At 43.2% G+C, this 26,820-nt stretch overlaps 1 protein-coding gene across 1 annotated transcript in view; it reads left to right on the top strand.

Moving 5' to 3' along the window:
• Positions 1-26,820, top strand: part of KCNK10 (potassium two pore domain channel subfamily K member 10) — a 99,900-nt gene that overhangs the window by 11,577 nt on the left and 61,503 nt on the right. The window contains exon 2 of the mRNA XM_084630512.1: positions 24,702-25,024. Coding sequence (XP_084486638.1) covers positions 24,702-25,024 — 323 coding nt within the window. The remainder of the gene's footprint in view (positions 1-24,701; positions 25,025-26,820) is intronic.

The raw sequence follows: 26,820 nt of genomic DNA, 5'->3' as shown, positions 1-26,820 counted from the left end.
CAAGCCGCTGAATTTGACAACAAATCTGCTGTGGTGCGAATGCCATCACTCACTCCCAGGAAGCAAAACAAACTAAGCGAGATCAGCCCTTGATAAATGCTACTGTACCTACGGGACAGTTCCATAAGTTAGGAAAGTGGTGGCGATTAATTGCACGGTTACACAATAACAGAATACCATTTATTGAAATATTTTTGGATGTTTTCCACATTTTCAAATATATTGATTTTAATTATAACACAGAATACAAAGTCTACAGTGCTCCCTTCATATTTATTTTTTATTACAAATATTTGCATTGTAAAAAAACCAGAAGAAATAATATTTTTCAATTCACCTCCTACAAGTATTGTAGTGCAATCTCTTTATCTTGAAAGTTGAACTTATAAATATAGAATTAGGTACAAAAAATAACGGCACTCAAAAATAAAACAATGTAAAACTTTAGAGCCTACTAGTCCACTCAGTTCTATTTCTTGCTCAGCCAATCACTCAGACGAACAAGTTTGTTTAGATTTGCAGGAGATAATGCTACCCGCTTCTTGTTCACAATATCACCTGAAAGTGTGAACAGATATTCGCATAGCACACTGTTGTAGCCAGTGTCACAAGATATTTACATGCCAGGTGCACTAAAGATTCATATGTCCCTTCATGCTTCAACCACCATTCCAGAGGACATGCTTCCATGCTAATAATGGATTCTGCTTGATAATCCAAAGCAGTGTGGACACGTTCATTTTCATCATCTGAGTCAGATGCCACCAGCAGAAGGTTGATTTTCTTTTTTTGTGGTTTGGGTTCTGTAGTTTCTGCATTGGAGTGTTGCTCTTTTAAGACTTCCACTCCTCGTCCCTCTCAGATTTTTGGAAGGCACTTCAGATGCTAAAACCTTGGGTTGAGTGCTGTATCTATCTTTAGAAATCACACATTGGTATCTTTGTGTTTTGTCAAATCTGCAGTGAAAGTGTTCTTAAAAGGAATATGTCCAGAGTCATCATCCGAGACTACTATAACATGAAATATATGGCAGAATGTGGGTAAAACTGAGCCAGAGACATACAATTCTCCCCCAGGGAGTTCCTTCACAAATTAAACAAGCATCATCAGCATGGAAGCATGTCCTCTGGAATGGCGGCCGAAGCATGAAGGGGCATACAAATATTTAGCATATCTAGCACGTAAATACCTTGCAATGCTGGCTACAAAAGTCCCATGCGAACGCCTGTTATCACTTTCTGGTGACATTGTAAATAAGAAGTGGGCAGCATTATCTCCCATAAATGTAAACAAACTTGTTTGTCTTAGCAATTGGCTGAACAAGAAGTAGGACTGAGTGGGCTTATAGGCGCTAAAGTTTTACATTGTTTTGTTTTTGAGAGCAGTTATGTAACAAAAAAAAAATCTACATTTGTAAGTTGCACTTTCACAATAAAGAGATTGCTCTACAGTACTTGTATGAGGTGAATTGAAAAATACTATTTCTTTTATAATTTTTACAGTGCAAATATTTGTAATAAAAATAATAATATAAAGTTAGCACTGTTACACTTTGTGTTCTGTGTTGTAACTGAAATCAATATATTTGAAAATGTAGAAAAACAATCCAAAAATATTTAATAAATTTCAATTGGTATTCTATTGTTTAACAGTGCAATTAAAACTGCGATTAATCGTGATTAATTTTTTTAATCATGATTAATTTTTTTAGTTAATTGCTTGAGTTAACTGCGATTAATCAATAGCCCTAGTTCAAATCTTACTGCTTTTAACTGATGTTAAATTAATTTACTAACTTAGTTATTCATGAACATCATGACAGCAACCTCAGCAGTGTTAAGGCAGAAAAACTTCCCAAATGCCTGGAATGCAAGCTGGTCAGATGTGCTGATCTGTTGCAATAACGGATATCAAAGAATACAAGGTCACTGTCAAAGTCTCGCATAAGAGTGCAAGTTTGATGAAGCTGGGCTACCTATTGCTTTTGGGTAGCTGTTGGAGATGGAAGTGAAAGCCTTCTAGAGAGTTGGGGTGTGTTACTGACATCCTCGTCGCCATATGACGATGGAAAGGAATGCACAAATCTTTCCCCTTACTTTATTTCCATTTCTTTGAGGTTTTGGGTGGATGGGGAGTGTCCTGCCACAAGCTTAACTGCCACTAATAAATATAATTTTTGTCTGCTAATTTTATAGAGATAGTTCTGAGCCTCAAATTTCAGATCCATATCTGATATTGGCCAGTTTGGGGCTTTTTGTATCTCTGGTTTTGGTTTAGCCCTTTCTAGAGATAATGGCCAGCCTCAAAGTTTGGATTGGGATTCAAACTTTCTTAATGTTTAGGCGTGTTTAGATGAGGAGTTTTGGTCTGGGTATATTGCTTATGTTTTAAGAGAAGATTTGAAAAGAGATGGAGACCTAAAGAGGAGAGAGACAGAGACACTGCTCCAAGTGGTAAGAGCTACAAAGGAAAGAGACTTTTGCTAACATTGTCCAAAAGGTGTGAGGGGACAGGGCCTGATGTTAGGTAGCAGAGGATGTGGAAAGAAGAATATAGATAGTGGCTGAAGTGAGTCCATGGAGACTTTGAGAAACAAGGTAGGTACAGAGACAGAACTGGTGCTAGTAACTAAAGCCTTCCCTTTTCAGTTAAGCTATGCTCCATATTCAGGATCTCAGAGCACAAACCTGTAACAAATAAGCAACTAAGCTAATGCATATTTGGAAACACTGCAGTATCTGTATGGTGGCTACTAGTTCCCCAGATTTCATATATTATTGAATTTTTGATGCCATGCATGTCAGTGCATGACTGAAAGCAGAGGCCTAAAGGATAAGGAATGGGATGTAAATGTCTCCCTGTAATCAACAGCATTTTGTCTAGGTAGGCTGTAGTTTAAAAATAATTGTAAATATTTTTATGGGACTGTTTCAAAATGTCTGAATTTAATGAAGCAAAATATCATCTTAGGCAATGTTCATATTCCTCCTGGGAGAGAAATATGTAGATATTGTCTTCTGCTTATTCCTCATACTGCCCTGAAATGTATGCGGGGTGAATGATCTTTCAATTCCTACACGGTTATGTCTGCCTGAGAGCCACTAGACTGTTGGTGACCAGCTGCAAGTTGTTTTGTGTTTGCTGAAGGCAATGGACAATGTAATCAACAAAAAAGTAACAAGAATTATCCTCCTGAAAAACATCCTACTGAGAAGCAATTTGGCTTATATTAGCAACACTATACCACAGGCTCAGTTTAATGTTTTTAAACATCAGGTTTTGAATACCTAGACTTGCTGGTTCCGCATGTTCATATCCCAGCAGGACTGACTCAGCCCTTCTTCTTTTTGAGGAAGATAAATTGAGTACCATGCAGTTTGCTGCATGGGGTTCTTTGGAACAAGACCTTAAAACAGATATTCTGTCTGCTCTGTGAAGACTCTAAAGAGCCATGGCATCTATCGTAAAAGTAGGGGGTTTACCTGGTGTCCTTGGGCTGTATTTTCCCTCTCTCTACCACTGTTGCATGGTATGCTTATGCTGGCAGGGCTTGGAAACAGCTAGTGTAAACTCCTCTGAAGCCAATCTCTTGTTCTGCAGGATCTCAGTATTCATTTAAGAGAAAAAGTAAGGCTTCTTCACAACCATAAAGAAAACCTAAAAAATGTGAGCTGAATGTAACCAAAGGAAGGAAGAATCTGCAGAGAGCCTGGGACAATAGCTTGGAGAGGTGCAAATTGCCGTATTCATTTCAGTGATGATAATTTAAACATTGACGTTGTTAGCTATTTCATTCCTCTTGTAAGAAAGGAAATGGAGAGTTACAGATCTGCACAATTTACTGAGAGTAAATTCTGGTGTCGCAAGTGAGTGGAGTTTGGTAGATACCACCACTTGTCGCACCCACCTCCCCTGAGGTCAGCAAGTAGCCAAGCCCACGAAACCTAGTAGAGCCAATGGACATATTTGAACCCCACTAAGGGGGAACCAAGCTCAAAGAGCCCAGTAGAGCCAAGCAGCACATGATCATGTTTTGAACATCTGAAAAATCTACTGTGAGTGGAGTCTCATTATGGCTCTTCGCATGGGTGAAGCTTGTTTCCTGGGCAGAGCATGGAAGGGTGTTGTTCTCCCCCCCCCCCGCCCCGCCAATCCTGAGCACTGGTGCCGATGGCTGCATTTTAGTGATACTGTCTAGTGACCAGACTGTGAAATGCTTTGGGATGAAAGGTGTCATACAGAGGTAAGATTTTATTATAGTTTATATTAAGATGGTATTTCCAAGCTATGGGCCAAATTAGGAGGTGAGACTAAGCAAGTTTAAGTAAATCTAGAGGTAATCTTGGTTTGCATCACTTACACCTTTTTCCAGTGCCCTTCACAGTGTAATGGTGCTGGCAGTCCCTGACCAACCCTTGCAGCCCAGTGTGACACTCTCTAGCGGAACAGAAATAAGTTTCAGGTTAACAGCTCAGGACAAGGGGACGCCAGCACGTTGAGTAAATGCCATATCCCTTTAATAAACTTCAGGCCAGGAAGCATTAGCACCATCAAGTCATACTACAGGAACCATTTCAATTGTTTCATTAGGCCCCAGGTTCAGGGCTTCCAAACTCACATTCTGCACCCAAGTCTCTTCATCACATTAGGCTTGTCTCCAAGTGCTTTGAGGAGCAAATGTCCCTACTAGATCTATAACTTACCAGCCTTCTACTTCTCTCTCATTCTGCTTCCCGTTCCTGTTTACAGCTCAGTCCCTAGGGTGGAGTGGGGCCTTAATGACTAGCTGCAGGCTGTAAACTCTAGCCTCCCTATTATATGGGAACCTGGGGTTCAGAGAGCTAGAAGCCCACAGTTTCAAAACTGGTATCTCTTTGGGTGCCGCAATGTCTGAGTGCCCAACATTAGATACCATGGGCCTGGCTTTCAGAAATGCTGGGCATCCACAACTTCAGCTGAAGTCAATGGGAGCTATAGATTCTCAGCACCTCTCTAAAACAGATCCTAGGCATCCAAAACTGTGGAACTCTTCCCCCCCCCTCGCAAAATTTGATATACCTAAAATTAGAGGCTACTTTTGAAAATTTGGTCTTAAGTGATTTGTCTAAGGTCACAAGGCAAGTATATAGGAGAAAGAGTTGGTAAAACAACCTAGTTCTCAATATTAGAACTGACTGGAAGATAACAAGAGAGACAAGGTGGGTGAAGTAATATCTTTTATTGGACCAACTGCTATGGGTGAGAGAGACACGCTTTGGATCCTGAAAGCTTGTCTCTCGCACCAGCAGAAGTTGGTGCAATAGAAGTTATTACCTCACCTACCTGGTTTCTCTAGTCTCCTGTGACCGACGTGACTACAACTACACAATTCCATTTCACAGCAACTTTTGAGGGAGGTCTCAAAATTTGGTTTCATTCTACATTGGAACAAAGCCTTGTCAAATGTAAGTCCCTGCTCTGCCTGATTCAGAGCAGAGTTCTTCAGCTCAGATCACTCTCAGTCAGGTAAAGCAGACTCTGGAACCTGGGGCTCTCATATCCCAGCCTAATGCCCTAACTGCCAGGATACAGTGTTTGAGAGAAAAAGTCAGACTCTCACACTCTGGGGATTGTGGGAGGTTCTGAGCATAAGGTTGTTGCAATAGCTATTTCTCTCTTAGTTGTTTTACTTTGATTGTTTTACTTGTAAGTTTCCTTGTTTTAGGATGTCAGGTAGTTGGAGTCCAAACCTGGCAACACCACCTTGTGGCAGGAGTCAGCAGCCATCTTGCCCAGTGGTGAGAGTCAGTGGCTGGGGGTAGGGGAATCCAGTCCCTCCCTGCTCCACCAGGTTCTAACCTAGGGTCCTGTGAGTAGTAGTCAACTGTGCAGCCAGGGGCCTTAGGCCTGTTCCCTGGGCCACTTCCTACCTTGGCTTCAGTTCCATCTCTGGCCTGGATCTGGATTTACCCCGGAGTTCTCTCTGATCTCACTCCAGAGGGTTTTCCTCTATCAGTTGCGGCCCATCATTCCTGGTCTCTGTGGGTGAAGGGCTTATGGCTTCTCTATAGGATCTCTATATAGGATATATAGGCTTCTCTATAGGATCTTGTAGTACACAACTGATCCCTTGCCCTGTCCATCATTGTAGACTGAGCTGAGATGTTCCCTTTTGAGTTCAGCCTCCACTGTGAGCACGCCCAGCAGATGAGGCTGGGTGGGGCCTTCTGGGCCCAGAGCTGCTCATTAACCCTTAGTTCACCAGTGTGTGGCTCATGCAGCCTATCACATTATTTCCCCTCCCTCTTTTCCTGGGGAGCGAGGGGGGTTCACCATGAGATCTGCTTCAGATGGGTTCATCACTCTGACCTGTAGACATGAGGTCTGGTGTGCTCCTGCTGTCTCCTGCTCTATGGAAGACATGTTCCTGAGCATAGGCGAGGTTATTGACTGTATGAATATATAATCTGCTTCTCTAATGAAGAGATCTATCATTTTTTCCTAGTATAGGACCAGTTTGCAAATTGCTTGGTTCAGGAGGGGCTCTGGGTCAAGGAGTCTTGTTGCAGTTTCCCTTTGGTTACTACTGCCACTGAAGTAATTTTTTCCAGTGTCCTCCTCCTTCATTTACAATGCCACCCTGGTGTTTGCTCTTTCCCACTATAGGAAGGTAGTTTCTGCTGCTAGGTTGATCCTGCTGGGCAATAAAAGCCCAGATGGGAGGCACATCATGCCATTCTGACTCCAGGTTTATGTGGTTTTAAATAGTCCTGAGCAGCCCTTGAACCTGTCTCTAAAGCACTGTATTGATGTGAAGGATTGCCACCACAGACACTATGAAATGTGTGGTAAGCTGGCCCACCTCAGAGGTTCTTGCCTGCTGACTCTGGGAGCCCTAGCACAAATACAGGAAATTGGGATAGAAGAGAGGGGGCTGCGACATCACTGGCCCAGCAGGAGACAGAGCCTATGCCTGGACCACTGGGATCTGCATTCCCCCTTGCCCTAGATGGTCTTCTGTTGTTCAGGGTATAGGATCCCCAGAGCAGTCCTCCACTGTGAGCTCAGTTTCTGTACTTGGACAGAAGTGGGTCCTGGACTCTGGAGAGCACTTCTTCGTCAAGCAAGCGGAGTCAGATTCTGGAGATGGGGGTGAGGAGTAGGCTGGTGAGGCAGATTCACCTGGGACTGTTATTAAAAGAGACTACGGAAGGCCCTGAGCTGCTGACTGTGACTGACAATGGAGCTATGTAGGGCCCTGGGGAACATGACTGTGCCTGTGGCTGCCAGTGGAGCCGTCTCTCCCAGGCATGGTGAGCTCTCTGTCCTCAGAGCCTGCCAGCCTGGGGCTAGCCTGCCCCAATGTGATCAGTGTACCAGCCACGACGGCTGAGCCCGTCTCCCTTGTGCGGAATGGGGATACTGCAGCGAAAGCCCAATGTTCTTCTCAGGCTCCACTAGCTTGGGATGATGAAGGGGATGACAATGACCTTGCAGTTCTCTATCTCAGCCAGCCAGCTGGACAGGATGGGTGGTTAATGTGCTGGAGATCAGTGATTTTTTTTCGGATAGTACGAAAGAAAAGTAGGGAGTTACAGACAAGGCCTACATCTCTGATTTACAGTGCTTTGTCCATGCGACTGCCCTTAGTTTGAGGAATGCCTTGTTTGATTATAGGAAAAGTTGCCAACTCAAGAAGCTGCTGTTCAAAGTTAGGAAACCTGTATGGACTGTTCAGAGCATGTAGACTTCCCCATGGCTTGCATATCTGTGGGTGCACCCACTTTCCCTTATTTCTCTCCGCTCTCTGGCTTTCTCCTTCTAGCTTTCACAGTGCTGCTCAATCTTGGCACATTGCATATTAATAGGTGCTGGGATGGTTATAAAAGGGCATGTGATGGGCTATGCACCCAACACAAGTAATAAAAGCATTAACTGGAGAACTCAGTTAAGGCAGCTGTGTGAGCCAGTCCCAATGAAAGATGAAGCTCAGCTGGTGTGGAGCAGGGTGGTTAATATAAAGAGAGGAAGCCCAGTGGAGGAGAGTTGTAGGAGGAAAGGAATGGAATGGAACGGAACTTTACTGTTCCTTTCTTGGTACTAGAGAGTGAAGAGACTGGTAGAGTTAAGGAGGAAGCTTGGGGAAGAGTTGGTCCAGAGATCCTCTCCTAAGCAGAAGTCTGGCAGGAGGCCAGGAGAGACATGGAACAGTCTCTCATGGTGAGCCCTGATAAAAAGGCAGGATCTGGACTTCTAGGGAGAGAGTCCCAGGATGCATTCAGCTGAGGAACTGAGCAGGGGAAATGTAAGAGGGATGAAAGGTCAAGACTCAGGGGGGCAGAAGTTGGCTTAAGTTTTGTACTTTTGTTTTGGGATTCTGTTGGGGGATTCAGGGTACAGCCCTGTGAGTCATGGCCCTGGAAGAACAGTGAATCTAAGGAGGCTGTGGGAGAGAAGGCCTGAAAAAAGGCTACAGTAGGAAGAAGTCTAAGGAAATATCAGCAAGGAGTCTGATAGAGCAGACCTTGGTTTCTGGATTGGATCTGAGGGTAGAGGGTGAACCTGGGTTTGGCTAACAACCACTGGGAAGGTGGAGTGAAGCCTCTGACATAAGGGGATAAAGACTATTTAAAGCCTTGAAAGAAGGATGTAAGGACTATGGAGCCAAGAGATGGGGCCAACAACCACATGTAAAGACACTGGATTTTCAGTTTGACTTTGTTACCCTGAAAGGGGTGGAACTAAAATGGGACCTGGCTGGAGGACTAAGTCTTGTGGACTAAAATCTGCAAACATTAGCAAGCTTTGGGGGTTTATAGTGAAATTTGAACCCATGTGAATTTTATCTAGTTTGAGCTTCAGCCACCTAAATATTATGCAGTTTTAGAATATATAAAATAGTAGTTAGGATAGGAAGCATATCAAGTAGAGCTGGTGGGAACTTTGTCAAGCAACTTAAGTTGCATCGAAATATGCTTTTTTTGTCAAAACCAAAATGTTTCACCAAGAGAGATGTGATGTGAAAAAACCATCTTTATTCACCATAAAAAAAAAACTTATGTAAACAAAACCAAGTTTTGTGGAAACAAAAGATGAACAATTTTGACTGTTAAGAAATTGACTTTCAGACAACCAAATCCAGAGGTTCTGTCTCAGTTTCTATAGGCCTTAAAATGCACAATACCAGCAGCCTGAGGACCAGCTCTCTGTTACCCACTGGCTGTGCGAGCTTGGGTATGTTACTTTGCTTTGGTCTCCCCATTTGTAAAATTGAGCTATAATGTGTTTTGAGAGGTATGGCTGAAAGGCGCGCTATACATGTTAAATATTTGTATTGCAGTAATGGATTCAGGTTTGGAGCCCCCTTGTACTGGGCTCTGTGCAAACAGGAGAAGAGTGGGTCCATGTTCTGAAGCGCTTACAGTCCATGAGGTTATTAATTACCTCTCAATTAACATTGTGCTTAATTAAAAATAATCACCTAGTTATTTCTCAAGATGTCAAACTGACTTGGGATTTGGTTTGTTGACTCAAATAAGTGTTTTTGTGTGATTAATGGCAGTAGGATTTTTGGCCCCAGAAACTTTTAAAACACTGAAGCTTTTGTTTTCTTGCTTGGAAAGACCCCAGTCAGCTGGCTGCTTGAATTGCTATTCTTGTGTTCCTGAAAGAATTGTGATTTTTTTTTTTAAATAGCAGCATCATTGGAAGGCACAGTTAACTACCAAAAATGTTGTTCAAATGTTTCTCTCTAATTATGTTTCTATGAGTAAAATTAAATCAGACTGCATCTATTCCTTTTAAATCTCTGCAGGGAAACAAGGCATAGGATTTTTAAATTGAAATAATAGAATTCCACAGAAAAGTATTTTTAATACCCTGACAAAAACCTGTCAAAAGAAACAAGGGAACTGGATGGCTCAGTGAACTGGTAATAACTTAAAGAGAGCTTTTAATCTGTCATTTGTTAAAATCATCACTACCAGGTTAACAGTTAATAGAACTGAGCAAATAACTTGTCCAACAAATTTAGCTGCTTTTTGTAATTGCATGATATCTGCAAGCAGATTATGATTTCTTTGACACTTTTTGAGTTACCACTTAGTTGTGGTTGGTTAGATAAGTCACATGGTATGGTTTTCTTTCCTTGATTGGTGACAGTATAAGCGCTACCAGTATGAGATGTAATGGAACTTTTGACATTTGCTTTCTGTGAAAATGTGTGCCATTAAGGTAAACTCCTTGAATGTGTACAGAAAGTGAACACAATAAGTGTGTGCGTGTGTGTGTGTAATGTGAGAGAAGCAAATTCCTCCGAAAAGCTGAAAGATTGCTCTTTGTGCAGTATTCACCCAACTCTCATAGTGAGTACCAGAAAGTCATTAGCATGTGAAGGCAGTCTGCTGTCTACATCCATGTTCACTACTATAGTTTGAGTGCTGACCTATGTATTGATGGGCCATTACCTAGTCAGTGGACAGGTGTCTACATCACAAAAAAGCATTCTATTTGGAGAGCCTCAGAAAAGAAGCTAGGGATTGAATTATCCATACTGAACTTCACTCTTATCTGTACTGTTCCCTTCCAGTCTAGTACAGGACAGATGTCGGTTACAATGCTTAATGAGCTACGATGATGAGAGCGATGTAAGAACCGATATAGTATAGGAATAAAACCCTGAAGTCTTAAATTCTTGGTGGTAATCAGATATGTATTCAGTGTGTGACAGCATTAAAGGATGTTTCCACAGTGCACTCCACTAGTTGGGGAAATCCTCGGGTATAACTCCTAGTGAGCACACTTATTCCATGGGAAGGACTACCCTAAAATGAATAGGCAGTGCCATTTTCATAGAACACAAGATTCATCCTAAGTGCCTGCTGTGTAGCTTCTAAGATGCTTAACTGTTCCAACAAGGTTTTTACGGTACAGGGTAGGAAGCTTAAAATCTCCTTACCTCTTAGCCTGATGACTTCCCTCACCACCAGCTTTGCAGGACTCCCTTCTGATAGTTGGGCAGCTGTCTCAAATGCTTTGTCTCAGACCATTGCGCTCAGTTGACTTCTACTGTACTCCCGTTTTTGACTTCCTTTGTTTTCTTTTAGTGTCTTAACTATAGCTTTCTAATAAAGAAGCGAGGAAACAGCACTTCAAACAGTGGTGTTTTTAATTTTCTCATTACAACTGCATTCCAAATCAATTAAGCATTGGGTTATTCCAAGAGCTATTAATTATAGCGTGTCAATTATAAACAATTAAGTGGAATCATGTAGATTGGCTGGAAATTACTGAGAATCATATTGTTAGCTGCCGATATATCCCAAAAATTGCAGAATTGTTTGTATATGATGCTTTTCCCCAAAGCTGCTGGCAGGGATGAGAAATTAGTCTTCATTTCCATGTGGAATACACTGCTAATATTTCTCTCTCCCAAAGCACAGTCTGTAAACACCTACAAAAAACCACCGTTGGGCTGGAACCTTTGGGGGTAATCAACATACTACTTCGTTTTTAACACACTCACTCTCTTTGTTTTAAGGTTAGATCACCATTTATACCTCTCCTAACCATCTCTCTCTTTTGGCCCTTAGTTGAATTTGTTGCCACTGAGAACTGCCTTTGCAGCAGAATGCTGAGATGTTGCTGATGTCAGCAGCACTAAGACTGCATTAGAGAATCCATGTTAGTTAAAATGATGTTAGACTTCACCAGAGTGATGCTGCTGCAGTGTAAAGCCATTTGCTCTGAGGCACTATGTGCATTCTCCCAGCAAGTGATGTCTTCAGCTTTGCTTTCATTGAAAGCAAATATAATAGTAACACTTTACTCTTCTATAGCACCTTCCAGCAAACTACTTTACAAACACTAGGGTGTGAAATTCACCCTGCTGTGGCAGTCTAGCACCAGATCCTCTGCCGTGCTTAAGCCCTGCAGTTGATGCTGCTAGAGGTGCAGCCCCAGAGAGCATAGGGTGTCCATGCATAGGCCAACATGGAGAGTGGGCAGTTATATGGATCCAGTGCCCACAGAGGGGCTGTGGTTGCTATTCTGACTCAAGCTGGAACAACAGTCATGGGAATGCTGGGCTGCATTCCCATACATTGTCTCAGCCAGATGGGAGGATTTTGTCTCCCATGTCTTCATCGCGACCTGAATTCCACCCATTAGTTATTTAGTATTTGTGGTAGTGCCCACAAGATGCTAAGGTGTTGTACAAACACAAAGGAAGGAACAATCCCTGTCTCCCAAAATTTACCCTCAAAGAGCCAGATTTTCAGAAAAGCTCAGGATCAGATTTTTCAAGTGCTCAGCACCCACGATTAGGGTCAGATTTTCAGTAGAGCTCAGCACTCAATGTGTGAAAATCTGGTCACTTATTTTGTTGCTAAATTGATGCTGACCACTTCTGGCCCTATAAGACACAGCAGACAGATGGAGACCAGAGGAAAGTGGAACAAGTAGGTAAGGTGGCCAGACAGTGATTAGCCGTGCAATAATAATGCAAAGTTCTCATGGCACAATAGATTTTTCTTTTTTGCTATCTATTTGTATAGACACTCCTAAATCACATTACACCTGTAACAACCTCCTGCTTCTGTAATGTGTGCTTTCTGCTTCTGTTAAATCCTCACTGCCTTTTCTACTTCACACACATGGATGAGAAACACATGTGGCTAATAGGTTAATGCACTGATTGCTTCATTGTTTCCTTCATTGCATACCCCCGTCCTAACTCTTCCCCACGTGCACAGTTGTTATTGTTCCCTAAGCAGGTAGTTTAGTTGAAATCACTTCAGAGTTTGTTGTGTGTGCTTTTTTTTCCTTTGGGATGTGGAAGCAAATGGTACAAACCTGTTTCCCTCAGGAACTTCTATTTGGCGACTAGCCCAAGCTTCACAGGTGGAAGATCAAAGCATTCTCCACTGTTGGGCTGCTCACCTTTCAGTCCTTTCACACTGTTTAATATCCAAAAGATTTTCCTATTTAAATTTTTCAATGCAGTGAGTGGGCTGTTGAGAAGGAAAACCACTTCTGAAGGAACAAACCTGTCTGTTTTCTGCACTTAGAATAGTCCGATCAGTTAAAATTAAATGTGGCCCTTTCCTGGGAGCACCCCGAACTTCAATGTTGGGAGCTCTTTATTCCTCCCTCCTCAAAGGTTGGATGACCCTTAGGACCGGTGGACCCTGAGTTCTTAGTGCTGGGGCAGAGCAGGCCAACTTGGCTCAGCTGGCTCACAGTCCATGTGGGTACAGCAGAATCTTGGGGCTCAGCATCTGTTGTGCATCTGGGACTCTAGCTCAGTCTCAGGCCCAGGAGAGACAATGGTCACCTCCCCTTCTGATGCTGGCAGCACTGCTAAAGCTGCTTCTCCCCTGTCTCCCTACAGCCAGCTCAGGCTCTGTTCTCGTGTCCCAGCCATTTGTAGACTCTCAGGTTGCCTGGCAGGAATGCCGGTCCGGACCCAGGTCTGCAGTGTGTTGAGGGATGTGTTGGAATTGCAGGCTATTGAAGAAATTGTGTGTGTGTGTGTATGGGGGGAGGGGGTGGTGGTGGTTCCTGGTCATGCTTACAGGTTGGAAAGCTATGTAGAAAAGTGTCCAAATCAGTCAGTATGTGACAAGCAGCTGAAAGCAGAGTGGGCTGAGTTGTGCTTCTCTGCCTTAGGGAACAGCCTGTTTTCTCTTTCTGTGTGTTGGGTTCTTTTGTGTCATCATTCTGAATTCTCAGAAGGAACATAGTGTCACATTACAACCTTCCAGCAGGAGTGTTTGTTTTATGCTGTGAACATAAGTGGGTCTGCCTCTCCCCAGGCCATCTGCATCCCTCTAGCACAGGCCAGGCAGGTAGTCTCAGTTTGTGTTCCAGTCTCATCCTCAGGACTGGTTTTGCTGGTGCTGCTCCTTGGAACTTTCCTAATTGGCAAGGTGCTATGTAAACTTTGCAAAAGATTGTGTTTTTTAATTGCTTCAGGAGGGATGTACCAAGTGCATAGGGCAGTGCTGCAGAAGAGCTGTCTGAGTAGGCTTGATGGAACTAGATTTTTCCCCCCTAATTTTTATTTTTTTATCTTTATTTTTAAGATGAACTACTTATGTTTACGTTTGCTGCAAATGAATCAGAGGCTAGGCTGGGGACTAGGGTTCGGGTGACCAGGCGTCCAGTTTTGGACCAGAACACCGGTTCAAAAAGGGATCCTGGCGGCTCCGCTCAGCACCGCATGTCCAGCTCCTAGCCTTAGGGGCTGCCGGGGGGGGGGTGTCCGTGTGCTGCCCCACCAGCAGCTCCTATGGGGGTGGGAGGATCAGGGCAGGGAGGAACTAGCCTGACTCATGAGTGCTCAGTGGGTGGCTGAGGGGTCGCGTGGCGCTCACCTCTCCTGCTGCTGTCCGGCCCTTTTCTCCTCGCACGGCTGGGCTTGAGCTGCGGCGCATGCCCAGCAGCGAACCGCGATCTGTCTGTCGCCCCATTGCCAGCACCCAGGAGCTCGAGGTATATGTAGCCCCGTCTCTGAGTGCTGGAAATGGAGCTGCACCCCCACCCCCTTAACTCCATTGCTCCCTGTCACACTCCCCTGCACCCCCATCCCCCCCATCATTGCATCCCTCCCCATCCCAACCCCCCCACACCCTCATTCCCCTCACTGCATCCCTCCCCCATCCCATCCCAGCCCTGTACTCCTTACAACACTCTCCCACCCATCCCCTCCACCTCCCAGACCAGCCACTTCCATGTCCTTCACCCCCCACAGCCCTGCACCCCATTCACCTCCATACACTGCTGCACTCCCAATATGTCCCTATACACCCTGTGCCCCGCACATCCTCATACACCTGTAGCCTTCTGCCTCCCTCTGCATTCCCATTCACCCCACATACACCTCCACACTCTTCTCTCCTTCACTGCCCCCTCTCAGCCCCACCCTGCTCTTGTCCTTGGCCTCTTTCTCTCCCCATCCTCTCTCCTCCACCCTCCCAGCCCCCCTGCCACCATCCTTTCCCCGCCAACCCACTCTCCTCCATTCCTGGCTGGGTGATTTAGGCAACCCCTGGAAAAGTGTATGAAAAAATGTCTCTGCATAGGCAAGTGTGTGCATACATGCATTGTATGTGTGTAAGAGACTGTGTCTTTGTGTAGGGAGGTGTGTGTATTGCCGCATGTGTGTATACCTGTGTGAATAAAATTTGCAGCCTAACTCTTTGACTTTTATTCCTTTTGCTGGCTTGTGCTCAAAAAATTGATGACATAAAATATGTGTATTCATTTCATAACAAGATTTTAAAAGAGAAGGGAACTCTAAAAGAAATGTATTATTTTTTAAAAAGTGAATGTTGTTGACTAGTAATTGCAGAAGAGCTAATGTATCATACATTTCACCTCACCTTTGTCTAGCTACATTATAAACTCTTTGTTGCAGACTCTCTTATGTGTATGTCCAGCACCTACCACCGTGGAGCCCTGATCTTACTTGGGGTCTCTAGGCACTAAACAACAATTGTAATAGTAAATAATGTGGAAGTAATGTGTTAGTGCATGATAGATGTGTACACATGAATACACGTGTGTATCTGCATGTAGCTGTGGGAGTCAGTTTCTACAGATTTATTTATATAGGTATTTGGACAGGTGTGCATTTCTGTGGTTGTGCTCTATGGATTTGTATTTGGGCTTCAGAAGTGGGCCTTTAATAGACCCATTGCAGCTATGACAATGTGTGGTCCTAATTCTGCACATAAAATTAAATTTTAGTGAACAAAAAACATGGAGCTGGTTACGAAAAATGGGATGAGGGGAGGGAAAGAATCATGAAAATCTTTGTGAAATTTCATTTTTTTTTAAAAAATTACCCTTTTTGACTATTTTGCTGCCAGCTCTAGTGTCCTGTAACAAATAAAACCTGAACTTAAGATAATACATCTGTCAAAACAATAAATATGCCTGTTTGGGCCTTGCAGGGAAAATAAGCACATGAGAGAGGGTGGGGGACAGCAAGCTACCGGGGGCAGGGGGAAATGGAGTGAGTGGGGGTGGGGCCTCAGGAAGGGCAGGGAAGTGGGCAGGGCCTCAGGGAAGGGGCGGGGCAGTAGGTTGGGCAAGGGTGTTTGGTTTTCTGGAATTAGAAAGTTGGAAACCCTAACTAGGGTTTGGGTTAGGGCAGCACTGACGGCAGAGCTGCAGAGGGCTCCCTGCACAGCTGAAGGGCCCATGACCCCAGGGTGAAAGGTGCAGGGGGAAGCTGTGGTCCTGGCAGAGCAGAGAGATCCCATCGGGACTGCATGGAGGAAGTGGAGAAGGAGACCATAGCAGTGGGGGAGGCCACCCTGCTGCTGAATGACTTCATCCCTTGTCAGGAGTCATTCAGCAGTGGGGTGGCCGACCCTGAGCCTGGGGTCTCATCCTCCTCCTTGTGGCCCTGGCCAGGGGTTCTGCTCTGCCCCCTCTGCTCCCAGGACCACAGTCTTCCTTGCAGCAGCAGGGATCTGGATAAAGCTGCAGAGGGAGCTCTGCACTGCTGCAGGGCTGGTGATGCGTAATCCCTGCAGGCACAAGGCAGGAGACTGCAAGCCCTTTGTCTGATACTGATTGATATTCTCATGCAATTACTTGCCTCCAGGAGCTGGGGATTTAAGAAAAATACCAATAGGAGACTCGTGCTAAAATTGTGCGAGTTGGCAACAATGAAGATGGAAAAACTTTTTTTAGGTCATCTAGCTCTTCTCTAAGGGGTCAGTGCAGGATTGTTTCCTACTGTACATTCTTACAGGATATTAATCCCTGAACTGTTTTTCTAGGCCCCAATCCTGACAACTCTACAACTGACTTTAGTGGAAGCAGGGTCAGACGTCTAAGGAGCAAAGTTCTTACTTGGCACATAGAACAAACTCTCCAGATCCAAGCATTCAAGTCATTAACTACTTCTTAATCCTTAGCCACAAATAAATGATTAAAGCAATATATCCAGAATACCTAGGTAAAAAGCTCTTAAGTCAATGTCCACAACACAGTGTGCATCCTTTTAGTAACAATAATATTTTACATTTCACCCTTTTGCCCTGCCTTAACCTGCTTGCCCATCAGTGGCAGGGGTTTTGCTAGGTTAACTCTTATCGAGTGTTGTTAGAAGTCTCATGTGTAAGCCTCTCTGTTCTAATGCAAAGCATGGCTATTCTGTTCATGCAAGTGCAGAAGGATTTCCAAGGCTTGGCTCTCATTGCATGGCTCTTTCAGAGGTTAATGGCAGTGCAGAAGCAGACATTTAATGCAGCTGGTAACATTAGTGTCTTCTGATCAAACAAACAGGATCTTGCTTTCCCCACTGGCATCCTCTTGCTGGGAAAAGACCTGTGTCAAAACACACACTTTCCTTTGAGGGCTGCATATTTGCCAGTATAGTGTGTGTGTGGATTCATCATTGCTTTCAATGAGGCAGATTAATTCACCCTCAATATGATTTAACAAACATTGCCCTGGGAAAAGTCCATTCTGATAGTGGTTTATTTTGAAATACAATAGGGGATTAACAGAACTGGGATTTTGTTTTTGCATTTTCTAATACCCTGTTCTTGTGCAATACGTTTGTCTTATAATAAAATAATAGTATTGCAGAGCCACTTGTAATGCCTGTGAAATGAATTCATTTATTCCTATGTAGTCAACCAAACATATAAGTAGAGCTGGTAGCAACACCTATGTTGAGGTTCCTTGACATTCCAAGACCATATTTTCAGTTGCTTATAACTTTGTCAGCCTTAAATTGTTGAGGCTGAAATTTTCCATAGGGGGTAGCTGCCTTATGCTGAACTTTTTTGGGAAGTGTCTCCTGAAATGGGTGAGCCCTATCTGAGAATGAGGTGAGGGGAAAAATACATATTTTCTATTTTTAAAAAGAAGAAACAATCCATGGCCCCAGCATTCTTACAGTGGTTTCATTGAGAAGCTTTGAAGCAGGGACTTGGAATTTGTCAAGATGAGTTGCCCTGGTGTCAGGGATATGCTCTGTGAACATTCACCCAAATTTGATCAAGTTATAAGTTCCTGAAAAATTGCAGTTCACACATGCTCCATCCCTCCATAAGTCCTGTTTGCTGACTGGACTGCACCACCCTTGCAGTGTCACTCCAGTCCAGGGCTGCAGGGGCTGAGTAGGACATTCTTTATAATTGCTCCTCGTGACTGCAAGGGGCCACTGTGATGTCGGGCACCAGAACTGAGATAATGGACCAACTTCTGTTGGTGAGAGAGACAAGCTTTCGAGCCACACAGAGCTCTTCTTCAGATCCTTCAAGCTCTGTGTGGCTCGAAGGCTTGTCTCTCTCACTAAATAAGCAAGGTCTCCCATCACCCTCACAGAGCTTGGGAGACAGACCAGTCCTTGCTTGCAGACAGCCCCCCAACCTGAAGCAAATACTCACCAGCAACCACACACCCACACAACAAAAACACTAATCCAGGAACCTATCCTTGCAACAAAGCCCATTGCCAACTGTGTCCACATATCTAATCAGGGGACACCATCATAGGGCCTAATCACATCAGCCACACTATCAGAGGCTCGTTCACCTGTACGTCTACCAATGTGATATATGCCATCATGTGCCAGCAATGCCCCTCTACCATGTACATTGGCCAAACTGGACAGTCTCTATGTAAAAGAATAAATGGACACAAATCAGATGTCAAGAATTATAACATTCAAAAACCAGTCGGAGAACACTTCAATCTCTCTGGTCACACGATTACAGACCTAAAAGTGGCAATTCTTCAATAAAAAAGCTTCAAAAACAGACTCCAATGAGAGACTGCTGAATTGGAATTAATTTGCAAATGGGACACCATTAACTTAGGCTTGAATAAAGACTGGGAGTGGATGTGTCATTATACAAAGTAAAACTATTTTCCCATGTTAATTTCCCCCCCTACTGTTCCACACATATTCTTGCTGGAAATGGCCCACCTTGATTATCACTACAAAAGCTTTTTTTTTTCCTCTCCTGCTGGTAATAGCTTACCTTACCTGATCACTCTCATTACAGTGTGTATGGTAACACCCATTGTTTCATGTTCTCTGTGTATATAAATCTCCCCACTGTATTTTCCACTTGCATGCATCCGATGAAGTGAGCTGTAGCCCACGAAAGCTTATGCTCAAATAAATTGGTTAGTCTCTAAGGTGCAACAAGTACTCCTTTTCTTTTTGCGGATACAGATTAATATGGCTGCTACTCTGAAGGCTGAGATAACGTATCTCTTGTACGCTCAATGCTCCCCCTTCTGGCATCCAGAGAACTAAGGTCTATGGGACCTGTGCGATGGATATAAAAATGCTGAGTACTCTGAAAAAATCAGGCTTCTCACATGGGGAACTTGAAATTAGTTGACATTTTTGGCCTTACTTTCTGTGCCTCTGTTCCCCAAGAGTAAATGGGAATAAAGCCACAGCACCCCACAGTAGCGTTGTGAAGATAAATTCTTTGATGTTTATATAGGACTAAGATACTACGATCAGAGCATCATAGAAAAAAACCCATGGGGAAATTAATAATTCTGTATCCAGTGCAGGGTTTGGATGATGTGCTGAAAGTAGTACATGGGACCAAACACTGAATGATGAAGATAAAGAGAACTATTGAATGGCTACCCATTCAATGAGCACCATTTATCCTATACACTGAACAATCCTATGGAAAAAACAGTACGTGCTTATGTAATCAAAGACTGTATCGTAATACATATGCAGAGGCAACCTTAAGTCTGGCACTTCCTAACTTTTGAGCGCTTGACTTTGCAACCTTAATGTTCTTTTAGCATAGTTGTAGTTGATGTAATGTTTAATTACAATGCACTGATTTTTATATCTGTTAAATGGATTCATGTAGATCAGAGGTCCCCAAACTGTGGGGTGTTCCCCCCTCAGGGGCATGGAGGAACTTTCAGGGGGGCATGGCTGGGCCCGGACTAGCTCCCATGATGGACGGGGAGGGAACGCCACCCAGCCCTGCTCTGCCACCAGCTCTGCTCCAGCCGCGCCCAGCTCTGCTCCTAGCTGCGGCCCTGGCTCCTGGCCCTGTGCCCATCTCCACTCCCAGCCCGGTCCCAACCCCCAGCCTCGGGCCCCGGCCAGGGCTCCACTCCCAGCCCTGCCCCCAGACTTGAATCCCAAAAGCAGCCTCGGCCCCAGCCTTGCCCGCAGCTGTGCCCCCAGCCTTGGCTCCCTTACCCCTATCCATTGCCTCCCTCCTGGAGGGCGTGGACCAGGGTTAGGGGGGAGTGTGACTCTGAAAAGTTTGGGGACCACTGGTTTAGATCATCAATCAATGAGATATCAAATAGTTCAACTGAGATGGTTTTATTAAGTCATATTGTTCTAACTAAAGATCGCTTAGCACAAATACAGAAAGTGGGAGGTCAAGATTGCTCTAACTTACTCTGCCAGGGATGCAAGTTGCAGTGGTCACTGTTCCAGATTGGTTATTTCATGTTTTATTTTTGGTTTTTATACTCTACATTTACTTCTTTCTAGAATGTGCAGTTAGCTATACACCTAGCATCATCCAATCACCATCAAATGTCATCCTTGCAGTCAACAGTCTAGACCAGTGGTTCCCAGACTTGTTCCACCACTTGTGCAGGGAAAGCCCCTGGAGGGCCGGGCCGGTTTGTTTACCTGCTGCGTCTGCAGGTTCGGCCGATCGCGGCTCCCACTGGCTGTGGTTCACTGCTCCAGGCCAATGGGAGCTGCTGGAAGCGGCGCAGGCCGAGGGACGTACTGGCCACCGCTTCCAGCAGCTCCCATTGGCCTGGAGCAGCGAACCGAGGCCACTGGGAGCCGCCATCGGCTGAACCTGCGGATGCAGCAGATAAACAAACCGGCCCAGCCCGCCAGGGGCTTTCCCTGCACAAGCAGCAGAACAAGTTTGGGAACCACTGGACTAGAGTCTAGCCAGCATTGGTTCCACTATGCCCTAATACACTCCAAGTTTCCAACCTTTAAAATGTCATAACAGCTGTGGCCTATTCAATAACCACACTATATTGTGTGGCTAGCTGCGTAACACCTTTTTATCAATTTTCATTTTGCCCTTTGCAGTTGGAACACCCTGTGCATCTTCAAGATTTATTCCTTTCTTGTGGTTTTTATAGTCGAGCCAATCACAAGCACAAAAAGAACCTTAAACTGCTGTAAAAATCAGTTATGCCACAGATCCCCTTCCATTTCTTTTAGGCCGGGGTACGTGCTGCATAAGTTTAATATGCTCAAAGCCAAATATATCTCTTGTTTCCCTTGACACAACCATGAGGGATGCTGGGAGCTCTCCATCTGGCAACATTCCTTTCCAATGATCTGTGTAAACCTCATGGCCAGTTTCTGTTATTAAAGATCCCATGTCACCTTTTTGGATGAATGAGGGTGAAAATCTTAATTTCCCAGTTAAATTCCAGTTTGGGTAATTGTGTGGTAATTGTAAATGGAATTTGCTGTTTCAAGTGGGTATGGAATTCTTCACTTTCCTAAACTGTTTTGTAGTGCTGCTGTGTATTGTTAAACTACCTCTCCATTTAATTCCAGAGGTGATTGTATTTTAGTAAAACTCAGCATTTTTACAGCCCTTTATATACTGAAAGTACCATGTCGGCATTAATTCCCATAACATCCTTGTGACGTAGAAAGAGTAATCATTATTATTCCCATTTTACAGATGGGAAACTGAGACTGAAAGGTGAAATGACTTGCCTCAAAATATAGGGAGGTTGCAGTAGAGCTGGGATTAGAATTCAGGCCTTTGACTCCCCACATTATGTTCATGCCAACAAATCCTTGGGATGTGGGGGAAAGTAGAGAGAGGATTACTGACAGAAAAGCTACTTTCCTTCTGATTCCTGGGTGCAAGCTGGTTTCATGTGCTAGTTCAGTATTAAATTTACATGTGAAGAGAACTACATTCAGTAGGTTTCTGTAGTATGTTGGTCATTCTGCAGGTGGAGGATCCATCCCCAAAGTAATGCTTAAGAAAGTACCTGTTTTAGGAAAAAATTTGATTTTTAGTAGACAGCAATTTCTTTAAATTATTCTGTACCCACAAATTGTTCTTCTCCTGGGAGAGAATTGTAACCCATTGTCTAGTTAATGGTGTAATCACGCTGGTATGTTCAAATTGTATGTAGTCAGCCACTTCACAATACTGCTTCCCCATAGATGCAGTAAACATCGAAGTGTAGTTCTTAATTTGAAGACGCTAAGGTACTTGGAGGGTAAAGGCAGCCTTGGTTTAGCACCAGAGACTATATTTTTGTCATCTAGTTTCATTTCATTTGCGACTTAAACCAGTGGTTCTCAACCAGGGGTACGCAGAGGTCTTCCAGGGTGTACAATACAGCAGTTCATCTAGATATTTGTCTAGTTTTCCAGCAGGCTACATAAAAATCACTAGCAAAGTTACAAACTCAAATTTCATACAGACAATGACTTGTTTATACTGTTCTATGTACTATACACTGAAATGTAAGTACAACCTTTATATTCCATTTGATTTATTTTATAATTGTATGGTAAAAATGAGTCAGCAATTTTTCAGTAATAGTGTACTGGGACACTTTTTGTATTTTTATGCCTGATTTTATAAGCAAGTATTTTTTAAGTGAGGTGAAACTTGGGGTACGCAAGACAAATCGGACTCCTTAAAGGGTACATCAGTCTGGAAAGGTTGAGAGCCCCTGAAAAACCAATGAGGTCTCAAAGTGATTATGGAGTAATGATAGTAGCCCCATAGTTAAGGTTGCAGCAGAGGTTCTGTTTAAAATGAATCTAGTACCCTCTCCTAAACCGATATGATATGCTATGTGTATAGTCAGATCAGCTTGAAAAGTAGCATGACAGTTCAAAGGCCTAGGTAGCCCTATTCTGAGGGCTTAAGCAGGATTTAAGTGACACATAGGCCTTGTGCTGACTCTCTGCATGATGGTGAATTTCACCCTTCATGAACAGTAAATGTCTGGCACTGAACACTGGATGAAGCATGTTTCATGCTAAAATCTTTAAAGCTCCCAGGATTCACGAACACTCTCACAAAAACCCAGTGGCTTTCTGAGTACTTATGAATCATACGGTCCCACAAATCATAGTAAATCAAACTCAGCCTTTTGATTTGTCAAGATGTTTGAAAAGAAATGTTTCACTAATCTACCAGGTCTAGTTCTAACCACTTCTGGTCACTATTGACTCCATAATAATAATTATTAATAAAAAATTAATAATAATTTATAATTAATTATGTAAGAATAGGATGCTAATTCCAGTGTTCTGACAAAACTCCATTTTGTGTGATTTACATTCTGCCAACTTAAAATACCTGTTGGTGTTCTAACTGGATAAACACTTCTCCACTTCTTTCCTAAATTGTTGCATCAGCTGGTGTGTCCTTAGAAGTAGTGGGTGAAATGATCTCTGTGAATAGTTTGTATAAATATGTGAAATGCTGAGGGATCCTTTGAGGGAAGGTGTCCCTTCATTTTGAGATTATCATTACAATGTAACAAGGTTCTTCTGTGTATCTTGGACATAATATTTTACAAAATTATATGTGCAGATACATAAAGATCCCGGCCATGCTTTCAATTAGAGATTTTATTTTTTAATGAGGCTTGGAAGGATTAGATTTTTATTGGTAAATGTTGATAAAGGTCGATTGCACCATACATACAAAAACTGATGAAAATATATTTCCAATGATGAAAATCAGAATTTTACAGATAGGCAAAGTTTAAAAAAAATGCAGTTTGAGAACTTATTAACATTTGATTTTAGGATATTAACTCTGTATATTTTGACATATGATGTTGATAACTTGTGCTTTAAAGGACTTTTTGAATGTCAGAGTCTATTGTCATTAAGTAACTATTTCCTGCAACTGTGAAAATGTTTTTGGATGTTTTTCTACATTTTCAAATATACTGATTTCAATTATAACACAGAATACAAAGTGTAGAATGCTCACTTTATATTATTTTTTTATTACAAATATTTGCACTGTAAGAAAGATAAATAAAAGAAATAGTATTTTTCAATTCACCTCATACAAGTCCACTCCGTCCTACTTCTCACTCAGCCAATCGCTAACACAAACAAGTTTGTTTACATTTACGGGAGATAATGCTGCCCACTTCTTATTTACATCGCCAGAAAATGAGAACAGGCGTTTGCATGGGACATTTGTAGCTGGCATTGCAAGGTAATTACATGCCAGATATGCTAAACATTTGTATGCCTCTTCATGCTTCGACTTGTAGGCTTTAAAGTTTTACATTGCTTTTGTTTCTTAGTGCAGTTATGTAAAGAAAAATCTACATTTGTAAGTTGCATTTTCACGATAAAGAGACTGCACTACAGTACTTGTATGAGGTGAATTCAAAAATACTATTATCTTTCTTACAGTGCAAATATTTGTAATAAAAATAATATAAAGTGAGCACTGTACATTTTGTATTCTGTGTTGTAATTGAAATCAATATATTTGAAAATGTAGAAAAACACCAAAAATATTTATAATTAATTTAAATTGGTATTCTACTGTTCAACAGTGTGATTAAAACTGTGATTAATCACAACTATTTTTTAAATCTTGCAATTAATTGTGATTATTTTTTAATTGTTTGACAGCCCTAATATATATTAAAAATCAATTTCTACCAAACCTATTTTTAACATCCTTTGTTTTGCATTTCAGTGGCTGTTCCCTCAGCCATGCCAGCTTCTGAGCCCAAGACTAACGGGCACCATCCAGCTCCACGACTCTCTGTTTCTTCCCGGACCACTGTGGTCGCCACCATGGAAACCACCTCCCAGGGCTTGCAGACAGTCATGAAGTGGAAAACGGTGGTGGCCATTTTTGTTGTGGTTGTAGCTTACCTGGTAACTGGAGGTCTTGTCTTCCGTGCCCTGGAGCAGCCTTTCGAAAGCAGCCAGAAAAATACGATAGCCTCAGAGAAGGCGGATTTCCTTCGGGAGCATATTTGTGTGACCCCACTGGAGCTGGAGACTCTGATTCAGGTGAGACATGTGAGGAAGACAGCAACTCACGGTGAAGGAGGAAACTTTTTTTTTTTTTTGAGCCTCTTCCTGGAAGTTCTGAGAAATGAACTTAATATTTCATTGCTAAGTCCAGACCACAGGGTGACTGGAGGGCTCAGGGGGATTGGCAATGAGGTAGGGCGCATTCCAGCTTGTAGTCTCTGGTTTGAATCCAACCCAAATGGGTAGTGACAGAAGTTATCACCTGAGAGCTGTTTGGTGGCCTGTGTGAAATGAATTGGTCTCATTCCAGGTTCCACTCAAGAAGTGTTGGTATTGCCAACATTCACCATCCCAACTGGCAGCCTCAACAGAGGGCTCAAAGACCAAATGGGTATAAGGACTTGATAATCCTCTTTAGCTGGTGCCTCCCAGTCAAGATATTGTGAAAAGGTCTGCATTGCTGCTGGCTGTGCGGTACATGTTCCTGTTTGCAGTGCTTCTAATCTGGCAGCTTTCACCAATGCTGAATTCACATTAAAGCATCATTTATTTGTTGTTAGGCCTGTGCACACTAACGTAAGAACATTTACGGCTTGACTGATAAAGCTGGGGTTCATTAATAAGATGACTATTCATTTAATAAATGAGTCATAAATAAATCATACACCAAAAGTCCAGAATTCTTGTAGTGAAAATCTGTTTTGATGAGGAAGATTAGAATTTCACTTCAGAAGAGTGACAACACTTGCTTTATTCTACAGTAGTGTCGAGGGGGCCATGTTCTGTGCTGGTGTAGATCATCTGAAGTCAGTGAGGATACACTGGGGTTGAATTTGGCCTGATGTGTTTGGAATTTCAGTCTGAGAATGTTCTATCCCTATTTACTGGGAGCAGCTCAAATTGCAGCACTGAAGCTCAATATTGAGGTACATGAGTGAGCTTTATTGATGAGGTCTGCAGTGCATAAGTATTCACACGCCAAAGCATAGCTCCCAACATTTCAAGTGGCTAACGTGGGACACAGCGCCATTTATGTCTGGCCCCTCTCCCCCTCCATAGCTAGAGACAGAGGTGTGTATGGGCCAAATTTGGTTGGCATTGTAATCTAGCACACTTTGTTGCAGTACCACTCAAATTTGGCCTGTGAGCCCCTCCATCTGCATCTATTGAGGGGTATGTCCTGAGTGGTGCTGCAATCCTGTGTGCCAGGTCACAATGCCACTTGGTTTTGGGGCCCTCTCAAACAGGGAGCCTGGAGACTCCAACCTCCCATCCCAAGTGCCCCCGAATGCAGAAATAGTCACTTCAACTGAGGTAGAGGGTTTTGGCATTCAAAGTGGGATAGTCCTGAAAAACCTGGGACTGTTGGGAGGTCTGCTCAAGTCCTGTCCTAACCTTCATTAGGCTCAGCGCAAAACCTGTGATGGATTTTGTGGCAGACAGCCTCTTTTTAGTTTCATAGAAATTTAGGTCAGAAGGGACTATTATGATCATCTAGTCAGACCTCCTGCACAACATAGGCCACAGAATTTCACCCACCACTCCTGCAAAAAACCTCACACCTATATCTGTGCTATTGAAGTCCTCAAATCGTAGTTGTTCAGTGTTCTGACCTGGAGTCTGGAGAGGATGGCCCTAAAACATTGTAGGTGGATGTTCAGATCTATTCTCAAATGCAGTGCAAAATGTTTGCAAGCAAACTTGAAACTATTTTATACTCACCTGGAATGGAGTTTTGTGATGGATCCAGAACTGAAGCAAGAGGCTTGCTTAGGTTCACAAAACCTTTGCATGAAGCTGAACCCAATTCCTCCTGCCTGGTCAAACTGTTG

The sequence above is a fragment of the Lepidochelys olivacea genome (assembly GCF_965140295.1).
Source record: "Lepidochelys olivacea isolate rLepOli2 genome assembly, chromosome: 6".
NCBI lineage: Eukaryota > Metazoa > Chordata > Testudines > Cheloniidae > Lepidochelys > Lepidochelys olivacea.
This window is presented reverse-complemented; position numbering and strand designations above follow the sequence as displayed.